The 12789-nt window shown below is 40.3% G+C and overlaps 1 protein-coding gene across 3 annotated transcripts in view; it reads right to left on the bottom strand.

Moving 5' to 3' along the window:
- The window catches only part of SLC12A6 (solute carrier family 12 member 6), a 105199-nt gene that overhangs the window by 11947 nt on the left and 80463 nt on the right, over window positions 1-12789 (bottom strand). For all 3 annotated transcript variants that reach the window (XM_084861731.1, XM_084861730.1, XM_084861732.1), the window contains 9 exons: window positions 12499-12657; window positions 12226-12324; window positions 11971-12028; window positions 9876-10050; window positions 9476-9594; window positions 8215-8313; window positions 6533-6652; window positions 5597-5701; window positions 3866-4034 (listed from right to left, as the gene is read on the bottom strand). In XM_084861731.1, coding sequence (XP_084717857.1) covers window positions 3866-4034; window positions 5597-5701; window positions 6533-6652; window positions 8215-8313; window positions 9476-9594; window positions 9876-10050; window positions 11971-12028; window positions 12226-12324; window positions 12499-12657 — 1103 coding nt within the window. The remainder of the gene's footprint in view (window positions 1-3865; window positions 4035-5596; window positions 5702-6532; window positions 6653-8214; window positions 8314-9475; window positions 9595-9875; window positions 10051-11970; window positions 12029-12225; window positions 12325-12498; window positions 12658-12789) is intronic.

Here is a 12789-nt window from a genome sequence, read left to right on the forward strand (position 1 = left end):
GGGGGAGAGAGAAAAAAAATCAATGTGAGAGAGACACACTGATTGATTACCTCTCAAATGAGCTCTGACGGGCATGTGAACCCACAACACAGGAACGTGCCCTTGACCGGAACGGAACCTGATACCCTTTGGTGCGTGGGCCAATGCTCTAACCACTTACAAACACAGGCCAGTGCCAGAATTTGGCAATTCTTAATGAGTGGTTCATGGCAATACATTTCTTTGCATAAATCTAATTAGACTAGCTCCAAATCTGTGATCTCATTAACCAGACTTTGAGTGCAATGTCATGTCTGAGAGACATGCCTGGATTCTAAATGTTACCAGAATGCCTTAATGACTCTCAAAGCTGATTGAAGCCAATCAAAGGCCACTTGCAGAAATGGCCTAATACCTTACTTGGTCATATGGTTCATGGCAGTGTTTCCAGGGAAGGAATGAAGGCTGCTTTCCTGAAAGATGGCAAGAAAAGAACTTCAAGACACCTCAGGGCACCTTTGGGCACCTCAGGGACTTGAGGACTTGATCCAAACCTACAGATATTTCAGGCAAAGCCTGATGGCAACTATGGCTGGGCCTCTCCACTCTGAGGGGCTGACTGCTCACTAAAGGTCAATCTAAAGATTCCTTGTGAAAATTCCAGCAAAACAAATTTGAAAAAGCCTGTGATCGATTTGATGAATTATTGTTCTGTTTATGCAAATAATCAGGCCTTGATACAGCCTGTCTGAAAATGAGGGTAATCTTAGGGAGAAAAATTATGTTTTAATGAAAATCATCATGTTCAGTTATAGATAGAGGACTCTAATGCAGTTAACTGTCTTCAAAATTCTGTTTTTACGGCTGTGTCTGTGTATGCCATACAGGCCTCAGCACCGATGACATCACCAGGGATGTTCTATTTGCAGACAAACTATCAGACTGTCACTGTGTAACTCCATTCCACCAAAAGCCTTACATCTGGAAGGCTCCTCAACTAGTTTATGATTTGCTATGAACATTAACCTCGGTGTTTTGTTTCCTTCTGTTTTCACAGAATGCATGTCTATATCCTAATTTACCTGATGGTTTGCTCACACAATATAGGCCTCACAGCAGAAGCCATCTGCATCACCTTATCCTAAAAATGAGACTCAATAGTCTGGATTTATGACTGAATCAATGAAGTATGGACAGTCTAGCAGCTTTGCTTGAAACTGTTTTCCATTTTCTGACCAAATAGTGCAAACAGAAAAGGTCTCATGGGGGAAGTCCTAGAATATTTCCCTTAGCTTAACTTGAGTGGACAAGAGGGCTTCAGACTGGTGACACACCTGCCTCCAGGGAAGCCACTCCTCCAACCTAACTGGGGATGCTGTACATTACTCTTTCTCCTTATCACATGAGTTTTTACCACTCACTAGACCTTTAGTTATTATAAGTCTCCTCACCTTTGACATGCCTTTTAATCTTCTTGTCAAGTTTGTAATTTCTAGAATACAACCAGAATGCCAGCTTATCCAATGCGTCATCCTCCTAGACATCACTGTGTCACCCTCAGGGACACCAGACTGACCTGGAATTTGCAAAAGCTCCCTTCCCTACACGAAGATTCCATTCCCTTTTGCTCCCTTCTTCCTGTCCGACAGGGAGAACCTCTGAGCCTCAGGACAGGCAGGTCTGCACCCCCCTGGCAGCATGAAGCAGTTACAAGAAGATAGAGACCTTTGTCCATTTCTCCTTTGTAAGACTACAAAGAGGTTCCTTTTCCTTCTCAGGGAGGAAAGATACCTATATAATTAACCTAGTTATTAATAACAGGAAAGGGACAAAGGGAAGGCCAAACGTTGTGGACACAGACATGCCATTTGGGCAGCTTCGCCACGAAGCGAAAGCTTTTCCCTTCCCAGGGAGCCACCGGTCTGCTCCCTATAGATGCTGGGGGAGGGACTGAACAGGGGAGGGAGGGAGGTAACACAGATCCAGTAAAGTTGGGGGGACTAGGGGAGGTAGTTGTCTGTCAGTCATACCTGGGAACAAATCACTGGCCAGAGTAGGCATGGCACTGCAAAGGTGCAAAATTTGAGACACTTAATTCCCTGAACAAAGGAATTTGCTCTCTTGTACTCTTATACTCTTGGTTTCTCTTGGGACCCTTGTTGTAGGGGGCTCACTCTCCTGGCTCCCACACGTTCGCCCACACACACAATAGACTGTAACTAGCCTGAAGCTGAACTGGACCTGGATGCAACATGGAACTCTGGACACTGGCTTTGCTTTTAGCTCTACTGAGTCCCCAGCTACACTTCTCCCAGGACTAGATTAAGGGAAATGGGACACTGGAAACCCAGGGATGTAATTCCATGCAAATAAAAACACCTCATCTTCCTGTGTGTGTCTCAGAAAATTCTTTTTTCTCGAGATATCGTAAGGACTTCATCCCCAAGCACTCAGTAGAGAAAGGGATATCTAAATTTCCCTGATAACACTTTCTTCCTCAGTCAGGCATGCCCTGACTCATATTATTAATACTAGAAACTTAATCTGATAACTCAGTTTGGGGTTTTTGTTTAATATATTTATATTGATTTCAGAGATGAAGGGAGAGGGAGAGAGAGAAACATCAATGATGAGAGAGAATCACTGATCAGCTGCCTCCTGCATGCCCCACACTTGGGATAGAGCACGCAACCTGGGTATGTGCCTTGACCGGGAATTGGATCATGATTTCCTGGTTCATAGGTTGATGCTCAACCACTGAGCCATGCTGGTCAGGCTCTTATAATTCAGTTTTGCTTTAGGATTTTCTTTTCTGTCTCTCATATTTCCATATTCTTTTGATATTTTAATGCTGATTACTGATGACATCTGTATTTGCTTTACAATTCTTTTATCCAAGCCAATTTGAAGATATTTCATTTACTCTTACTCTACCCTCTTGGTGGAAAGGTGAAGGAAATAATGATGTGGAAAATGAATATGAATTCCCAAAGGAACAGATTAAGTTAGTAATGTAGCTAGGATATTATACAGGGTTCTCTTGATTTCCAATCCTGGACCTTTTATTTATTTTTACCATCATTCTGGATTAATATTTTTCCAGCATTTCTAATTTTGTTGTTGTTGTTCAAAGCATTCCAAAATAAAACCCAGTAAAAATTTTGAAATGTAACTGAAAATTTCTCCAAACAAAGGGTTGGTTCTATCACTTATAAGAAATATTAGAGCTGAAACCGGTTTGGCTCAGTGGATAGAGCGTCGGCCTGTGGTCTCAAGGGTCTCAGGTTTGATTCCTGTCAAGGGCATGTACCTTGGTTGCAGGCACATCCCCAGTGGGGGGTGTGCAGGAGGCAGCTGATCAATGTTTCTCTCTCATCGATGTTTCTAACGCTCTATCCCTCTCCCTTCCTCTCTGTAAAAAAAAAAATCAATAAAAATATATTTTAAAAAAAAAAGAAATATTAAAGTGAAAACTATTTTCTTCTTCGGGGAGAATTTTAAGTAAGCAAATTAGAAGAAGCTAAGAAATCTAGCTCATGATACCATGTAGATTAGTAAAATGAAAGAAAAGTTGCTCACTGCTCCTTGTCACAAGCTTGAACAAAATCATCTCCATATTTTGAAGAAAAGATTTACTTATTTACATGACTTCTCACAGGGCTGAGTCTTGATAATCTTATAGTTTAGAAGTGTTTTAAACAGGAAGAAAGAATATATTACTATCTTCTGGCTTACCTTATTACCTTGTAGAATAGGATTGTTCAAAAGCCAGCATTCAGGGGGAAATTCCCTAGATGACTCAGGAAAGGGAATAACTTGGTCTTAATACTTAACACCACAAAACTGTAAGCACAATTCCACAGTGTCAATAGTCCTTGGCTTTTACCTGTTCAGCAGCTAAAGCTTCACCATAGTTCTCCAGGAAGTTCCCCACAATGACAGAGCCCACAATAGTGAGGCCCTTTCCTGCTTTAAGCTGTGAAGCAAAGGTGAGGAGGCGAGGATGCTTGACGTGTAAATCTTCATCTAGTTTCATTAGTACGAGCAACTGAGGCCTGCAAAGAAACCCAAGGGGGATGGGATGAGGGCAAGAAAACACTTTGGGTCAGGGAAACAGAATGACTGTTCTGCTTCTTAATTCAGGGCATCTGTATAAAACATGTTATTGAAAGAAGGAAGAGCCGAAACCGGTTTGGCTCAATGGATAGAGCGTCGGCTTGGGGACTGAAGGGTCCCGGGTTCGATTCCGGTCAAGGGCATGTACCTTGGTTGCAGGCATATCCCCAGTAGGGGGTGTGCAAGAGGCAGCTGATCGATGACTCTCTCTCATCGATGTTTCTAACTCTATCTCTCTCCCTTCCTCTCTGTACAAAATCAATAAAATACATTAAAATAAATAAATAAAAAAAATAAAGTCCACATCCTTAAAAAAAAAAAAAAAAAAAAGAAAAGAAGGAAGAGAATAGAAGAAATGATAAGAGGGTAGAGTTATTTTGAATCCTTCCAGTGTTATCTCAAATTGATCTATCTTAAAAAAATTGATCCATCTTCAAGAAAGAATAAAAATGGTAGAAATTGAGATCACAAATCACAAGAAAAGAAGAATACAGAAATCAAGGATTTGGACAGTTTAAAACAGGTGTATTACACCAATTCCTGAGTCACATAATTTTCTTATACTGTAATTAATAATGCACATATTTCTGTGTATAACTATGTGCCCAACACCACTAAAGCTCTTTTGATTTCCTTTATTTTTTTTTAGTCTTTTATTTATATTTTTAAAAACTTTTTTTATTGAGGTGCTAGAAGCTATCTATTATCTACATTATCATGAAAGTGCAAGAGAGGACTTGGAAGGCTGATGGACCTTAAGCTTTAGCAAGGCTAAAAGTTATGCACCAATTGTTCTATCAGGACAATGGTGGCTCAAGCAATTTCCTGACCTAATAGTCTCAAAGCAAATCTTCACTAATATTTGCTGACCTTTAAGATAGTCTGTCTGCTACTGGATTGCCTGCCTAAGGGCAAGATGCGTATTCTAAAATTGAATAAAAGCTAACAGGGCCTGGGCCCCAGTGAAGCCTTTCCACTAGAGAAGGGTTTCCACCTGGCCTCCTAATGCCTTTTAAATTCATATATATTTTTTAAATATATATTTTATTGATTTTTTTGTAGAGAGGAAGGGAGAGAGAGAGAGAGAGAGTTAGAAACATCAATGAGGGAAAAACATCAATCAGCTGTCTCCTGCATACCTCCCACTGGGGATGTGCCCACTACCAAGGTACACACCCTTGACCAGAATCAAACCTGGAACCCTTGAGTCCACAGGCCGACGCTCTCTCCACTGAGCCAAACCAGTTAGGGCCATATTTCTTGTCTAGTGTATTGGTTTGTGTTCGGCCCCTTTTCCAGATCCTGAACTCTAGCCACAAATGGATGCAGCATTCACACTGAGGTAACTGGTTAATAACATTATATAAATTGCAGGTGAAAAACATTACAATTTAATACCTGTATACACTATTGTGTGCTCACCACCAAAAGTCTAGTTTCTATCCATTACCATATATTTGACCCTTTTACACATTTTGCCCTCCCCCCGTCCCTTCTTTACCTCCAGTTTTTAGTGTGAGGAGGTCCTTCCTCCAGACGAAGCAAAGCAAACCGGGCTGCACTGAGAGATAGCCCACGGATACCATCACCCCATTCTTTCTCAGCTCTGGGAGAAAGAGGAGAAAGGAGCAGGGACAGATTTAAACCATAGCAAGCACAATTTCAAAAAATAAAGTATTTTCTTCTGAATCTAAAAGTAACATATGCACAGGCAGAAGATCGAAACTCATATTAATGATGTAATAATGCTTCTTACTAACATAAACTCAATGTAAGCAGATCACCATTACTGTTTATCAACAGAGTGTACTGCACCACAGCTAAGAATGAAAGCTGGAAGGGTCACTCACTTGCCCTTCTGAGTAACTATTCAACAACAACTTGAATTAGGAAGTTTAATACAGACCCAAAGTTTATTTTGAAAATAATAGGAGGAAATAAAACTCAATCTAATCTTCTGAATCGGTATTATTTATTGCTAATTTTTAGTACTTGTTAGTCAAGTCTTAGTTGTTATAAAGCTATTTAGGACTAACTTCTTTTTCAGTTCAGAGAAATGACTTGACTACTGGGGTATTTATATTTGTGTTATACTTTAATACTTATTATTATTTGGATATGTCCTTTTAGTTATTTTTTTATCCACCCATCCATACTTTCTCAACAGGTTCTCCTTGCGATTAAAAGTTGTGACTACTAAAGGATGGTTAAGAGAATCACCACTACGGCCATACCACCCTGAACTCGCCCGATCTCATCTGATCTCGGAAGCTAAGCAGGGTCGGGCCTGGTTAGTACTTGGATGGGAGAATCACCAGGGTTACAAAATTTAGCTATAAATAGATGAAGTTATCTGGATTCTAGTGCAAATTTCTTTGGGTTGGCTCTAATCAAACTAGCCAGTTTTGATACTTTTAGCAGTCAAATCCACACTCACCCTTGGTACTCAATGTACTTATAGATCATACCAGCTATTACAATAGCTACGATGGCATAATACCAGGAAGAAATGAACATCAGAGCCAGACAGATACTCATTCCCATAAAAGAGAGGGTCCTAGAAAATTAAAAACAAAAATACAAATAAAAAAGTATTCTTTTCAGTATCTACAAAAGAAGACTGTGCTAGAGATAGTTTTTTGTGTGTTTTGTTTTGTTAATCCTCAATTGAAGATACATTTTTTCATTTATTTTTAGAGAGTGGAAGAGAGGGAGTGAAGGAAGAAGGAAGAGAGACAGGAAGAGAAAAGAGAAACATCGAGATGATAGACAATTGATTAGTTGCCTCGCACACGTGCCCTGACTAGGGCTGGGGATCAAACCTGCAACTCAGGTATGTGCCCTTGACTGGGAATTGAACCTGAGACCCTTCGGTGTGCAGGCGAACACTCTAATCACTGGGCAACACTGGCCAGGGCTAGAGATCCTTTCTAAACTGTGGTAAGATATTATTTTTTCTAAAAATAAAAATATAGAAAAACAAAAACAGACCAAAAAACAAAACAAAACAAAAAAAACACCACTATCAACTACAGACAGAATTTGTGTAAAATGCAATTAAAATGACTTAGACAATTGTATTCCCTGAAGTTCTTCTGTGTAATAAACTGGCTCTATAATTTGTTTCAAAGAATAAATAGGAGAATTGTTAATCTGGATCTAAGGAAAATAGAGGGTGGTAAGAGAAAAAGAAAAACAATAAAACAAAGCAGTAACACAAAAAAGTTCATAATGAACTTTTAACTAAAGTTAAAGCTAGAAACAAGATTGGAGGTAGTATAAGATCAGTGAAGATCTAAATTTTATGTCAAATAAAGGTCACATCAATGCCCACTACTGGTAAGTGAAGCCAAAAGGGATCAAGGAGAAAGTTAGCGAAGAGGAATGTAGCAACAAGTACATAAAGGATCTATTACAGCACTTCTAGCTATGAGAGAAGAAAGATGGGAGAGATGGGGTGGTAGCTAAAAACATGGCAGCTCCTTCAGGACTGAGAACAACATTTCACTGAGAGCTTTACTGTGTGCTAAGCACTGTGCTAAGCATTTGAGAATATTTCAAAGCGACTCTCTGGGACAGGTAATATAGTACTATTAGCCCCATTTTACAAATGAGTAAAATGAGATTTTTGTGGTTATGTGCTTTGTTGAAGGTTACAAAGCTAAGAAATAGAGCTGACATTTCAACTTAGGTCAGCTGACTCCAAAGCTCATAGTTTTAACTACTAACTGAAATAATCCTAGGAAGAGAGTTTGAGAATGAAACTGATGAGAATACAGATAGAAAGCAATGAAGTCCAGTGCTCAGCTAAGAGGGAAGTAGGAAAAAGAGATATACAAAGGGAAAATTGTTTTAACCTGAAGAATGCAGCAGGATGTAACTATTTCTTTCATAGTTCTGATCTTTAGTCTCAAGTGTGTGTTATCAATTGCTTTAAAGGCATTTATGAAAAACATGGCTGTAGGTTGGGAATTTAGATAAGCACAGAAAATTGAAATAGCTGGCCAAGAAAAAAATTACATCAAGATCCCAGAATCTCCCAGTTTTCTAAGTTCAAAGATGGGCTCTCTCTGAATGTGGGTGGTGGGGTGGGGAGAGAAGGAAAAAAAGCAGACTTACCAGTGGTAGTAGCGGAACCGGGGTCTCCAGTTGGGTGTTCGAAGTAATGTTTGCAAAGCACATGCCAAGTTCACAAAGAGGTAGCACATGAGAAAAAACCTGGCAGAATTTTAAAAGAGTAAGAGGAGTGACTATTATTGTAAAATGATTTCTCAAGAGCTATTTTAATAACCGGACCTTTGCTGCATTGAAGGCTTTGTTCTAACCCACTAGCCTTTGATTAAGACTAGGAAGCAGGGATGCAAACTTCTCCCTACAAACCTGCTCACTCTCCTATGTTCGCTCCCAGTGACAATACAACCACTCCTCACCCAGTGTTTTCCGTTACGCATCCTTCTTCCAAATTTGCTTACCAAGGCCTATGGATTCTACATATTTAAAAATCACTATCACTATTCCCTTAGTTCAAGCTCTCATTGCTTCTTTCCTAGATTGGTTAAATAAGCTCCCAATTGGCTTTCCCAGATCAATTTTAGCTTCCTTCTAATCTATCTTTTATACCAAGTTGATCATTCTAAAACAAATAATGGTCACTTTGTACTCCCAAGTACTACCTCCTCCTTCCAGGTTAAAGTTCCAGGTACATTCTGATCTGGCTCTCTCTGCTTCTCTGGTCGGCTGCTGCCCTGCAGGCAGCCTGCACTCTGTCAAAGCCTCACTGCTTTCAGCTCTTGGGATGTGCTGCATCATTTCACCCCTCACTTCCTTCACAGGTCCTCTGCCCATAATATCTTCCACCCCTTAGCTGCTTTGCAAACAACCAATCCTCCTTTAAGATACATGTGTCACTTCCTCTAGAATACCTTCCCTGAGACATCAGTCCTCTTACATGTCTCACTTAAGAGCCTTTATAGCCCTCAGTGTGCACCTGTACCACAGTGCCCATCGCAGGGACCACTGCTTCCTTCATCTGACAACAGTTCCTGCATCTGTTTTCCCAGGAGGTGCCCAGCGCCATGTAGGTAGTAAGTCATCAATAAGTTACAGATGAAAGAATAAAAGCTAACAGTAGTAGTAAACGCTACACCAATTAATAATGATCAGACATGACGACAAAGAACATGTGAAGCTACACAGGTGGGCAGAAACCATGACAATCAGCCATACATGAAACTTCCCGGGCATATTTATTATTTAGGTGAAGTTACACCTGTACTTGGCTAACTCTGTGGTTATCATTGCTGTTATATGCCTGATGGAAGTCAACATGTATGGTACATTACATACGCAAGAATAAGTAAAGACAATAACTGGATCTTACATGGAAAGAATTGGGGCGACAAGATCCAGAGAAGCGATAAGGATTCCCAGCTCTGCAATGGCAGCAGTCAGAAGTAAAGCCCATGTAGGTTCCCCATTGGCTTTGCTGTGACCAAAAACCTGTACAGAGAAGGGAAGCATCAGACACAGGAGTGTGGGGAGTGCTTGAGTCAATGCTACAGTTGCAGATATCCAAAAGGTAACACTGTTATACCTGCACCACCTCTTAAATACCTTCACTCAACTCACATATTAACTCATACTACAGATCTGGGGAGTCCTATACTAAAAACCCACATGTCTTCATATTATATGATCTCATAATTTCTAAACCTATAAGGACCATACTGTTTCTCTGAGACCTGAGGAAAAAGGAAGAGGGAAAAGAAAGGGTCACTCACCCTCAGAAAGGGTATGATGTTATCCTTGGCGATAGCCTGGAGCAGCCGCGGGGCCCCGGTGAGGCTCTGAAGTCCAGCCCCACATGTGGAGAAGAAGGAGCCAATAACGATCACCCACGGGGACGGCCAGGATAAGATACCTACCACCAGATTGCCTTTCACAGCATCCCCGAACCTGAGAGAGAAACGAGAGTGGGGAACCGGACCTGGAAATAACTTTAGACTGTCTGGTGCAAGAGGCCCAGCTTTTGACCCATCTCGACTTTTGACATGCCTTCCTCACTAAACTTAATCACTCCTAGCTTCTGACTTAAAACAAGAGAGGTGCGACTCTTCCCTTCACTTGAAAACTTAGATGCCATTTGAGGTGCTATTTGGCCTGATTTCATTCTTGTTGTGTCTCGGGAACAGGGAGGCCTGAGGAGAGGGAGAGAGTGGGGGAACTGCCAGTCAGTGGAGCAGCCAGAGCGCACAGAACATTTATCAATTAAGTTTGCCGTTTTATAAGGGCATGGTTTGTGGCGCCATAGATCACTGTACCAAATATAATGAAAAAGTTTGAAATACTATGAGAGTTATGAAGAGACAGAAAAAAGGTGAACAAATGTTATTATGGAAAAATGGTGCTGATAGACTTTCTTGATACACGGTTGCCAGAAATCTTCAAATTGTAAAAACCTCAGTATTTGTGAAGTGCAGTTAAACAAAGTACAATAAAATTAGGTATGCCTGTGTTAGGGTTCCTGTTCTCAAAGAACTCAATCTAGTAGGGGAGAGTGACAGAAAAGCAGGTAGCTGAAATGTGGGTTGTATCTCTGGGAAAGCGTCATAGGAGAGAATGAATATAAGTCTGGCAGGTGGGAACAAGTCATTCCAAGCAAAGGATACCACATAAATGTGTGGATGGATGGAGATCTGATACAAGGGACTTTTTACTTTACGTTATAAAACAGGAAATTTATGATGGAATGGCAAGAGATAAGATTAGAAAAAGATAGACAGGGCCAGGTCAAGGTAATGGGATTTTAGGGTGTTGACGGGCTCTGAAACAATATGTATGATGAAATTTTGTTTTTAGGAAAATTATTCTGGTGGCAGCATGGAAGAAGAATTATTAGAAGGCAATAAAACTGAAAGGGTGATTATTAAAAGAAATACTGAAGCCGTGTACAAAGTGATGGGAATAAAGAATAGTGGGGAAAATAAGATCTATTAAGGTGAAAGATGGAATTTACTTAGAAACCAACTGGATGAGGGAATTGATGGGAAAAAGTCTAGTATGACACATAGGTTTCTGTGAAAGGGGTGAATGGGGAGGCTATTAACTCCCCAAAACAGGGAAATGGGAAGAGATATAGCAAGTTTCAGGGAAACATATTCTAGGAATTTCTTGCAAAAACGTATTTTATACTCATAGTGAGAAGAAAGGAAAAACACATAAAAGCCTTCATAAAGGAAATGAAGAAAGCAAGTTTCAAACTTTTATTTGGAATAACAAACATACATACTTATAACTCATAGAAGAGATGCTAGAGACACCAGAAAGTATTTTTTAAATTTGCCTGCCTTTTTTTTGGTCCTGTTTTCCAACAGCTCTTTAAAAAACATTCCCCCCCCCCCCCCCCCCCCCCCGATTTTAGAGGAAGGGAGAAGAAGGAATAGAAACATCAATGATGAGAGAGAATCACTGATGGGATGCCTCCTGCACACCCCCTACTGGGGCCAAGCATGAAACCTGGGCATGTGCCCTGACTAGGAATCAAACCGTGACCTCCTGGTTCATAGGTCTATGCTCAATCACTAGGTGACACCAGCTGGATCCAACAGCTCTTAATGTTCAGGAAAGTCCTTATTATTCAGACAAATTTACTACTTCATTAAAGAGCTATAGTCATTGCATCTCACATTTATATCAAGATATTGGCCCCTATTATTTGCTAAGCTTTTTGTGAATACAGTGTACATGTACTTACTACTTGTTAGCCATAATAGATACCTCAGATTGGGTTTTGAGTTTTGACTCTTGGGGCTATATGGATGGTCAGACAAAATAGAAGACAGAAACATAATTATTACAAAGAAATCAACTACTTACTTGTCTCTGAGAACAACGCCCTCGATGCATGCACCAAAAAGGACAACATTGCTTAAATCTATGATATTGAGAGTCAAGGAAAATGATGTTCACCCGCTAAGATGAGATAGAAAGTAGATAAGATGGGTAGATTATCTAGTGAGAAGTGATGTCAGAGAAAGCAGATATCTTTACTACCAAGATAAAAACACTGATCACTCTAGTTCCTCTGGATGTTCCTGTGACTAAGATAGGCTGGACCCATGAAAAGGATACAGACAAAGGAGGTGGTCAGGATGGCGAGGATAGTGCCAATGGGAATAGACTTCTGAGCATCTTTCAGATCTCCAGATCTGTTTGATCCAGCCATGATACCTTTAGAAAAGGAAAAAAGAATAAGTTAACTTACTGAGTTCCGGAACACTTTGATAGTAACACAGGTACTAGAAACAAAGCGAGGAGCCCTGAGATTATAATTCTGTCTCCTGAGAAAAAAACCACTCCTTGTATCTGACAGCTTCTAAAATAGAAAACAGCCCAGATGCTTACCTGTGACAGAGGGAAAGAAGATCCCCACCAGAAGAGTGAAGGAGGTGGTGATGTCAACGAGGACATACTCATGGTTTAAGTTGCCTAACACATCAGAAGATTTGGCAGAGGGCTTTTCAATGATCTCACCCTTTGGTAGATAATTACTCCAAAGATTCTCTATAGTGGGGGACAAGAGGGATATAATCAGCAGCAGTTAGGAAGGAAGATAATTACATAATCTACCCAAGTAACCGTCTAAATAACATTCATCATTTATATAGTTTTTAAAGATACGTTTGCTTCGCCGAA

This window comes from Pipistrellus hanaki, assembly GCF_964339955.1.
Source record: "Pipistrellus hanaki genome assembly, chromosome: 1".
In the NCBI taxonomy this organism is placed as follows: domain Eukaryota; kingdom Metazoa; phylum Chordata; class Mammalia; order Chiroptera; family Vespertilionidae; genus Pipistrellus; species Pipistrellus hanaki.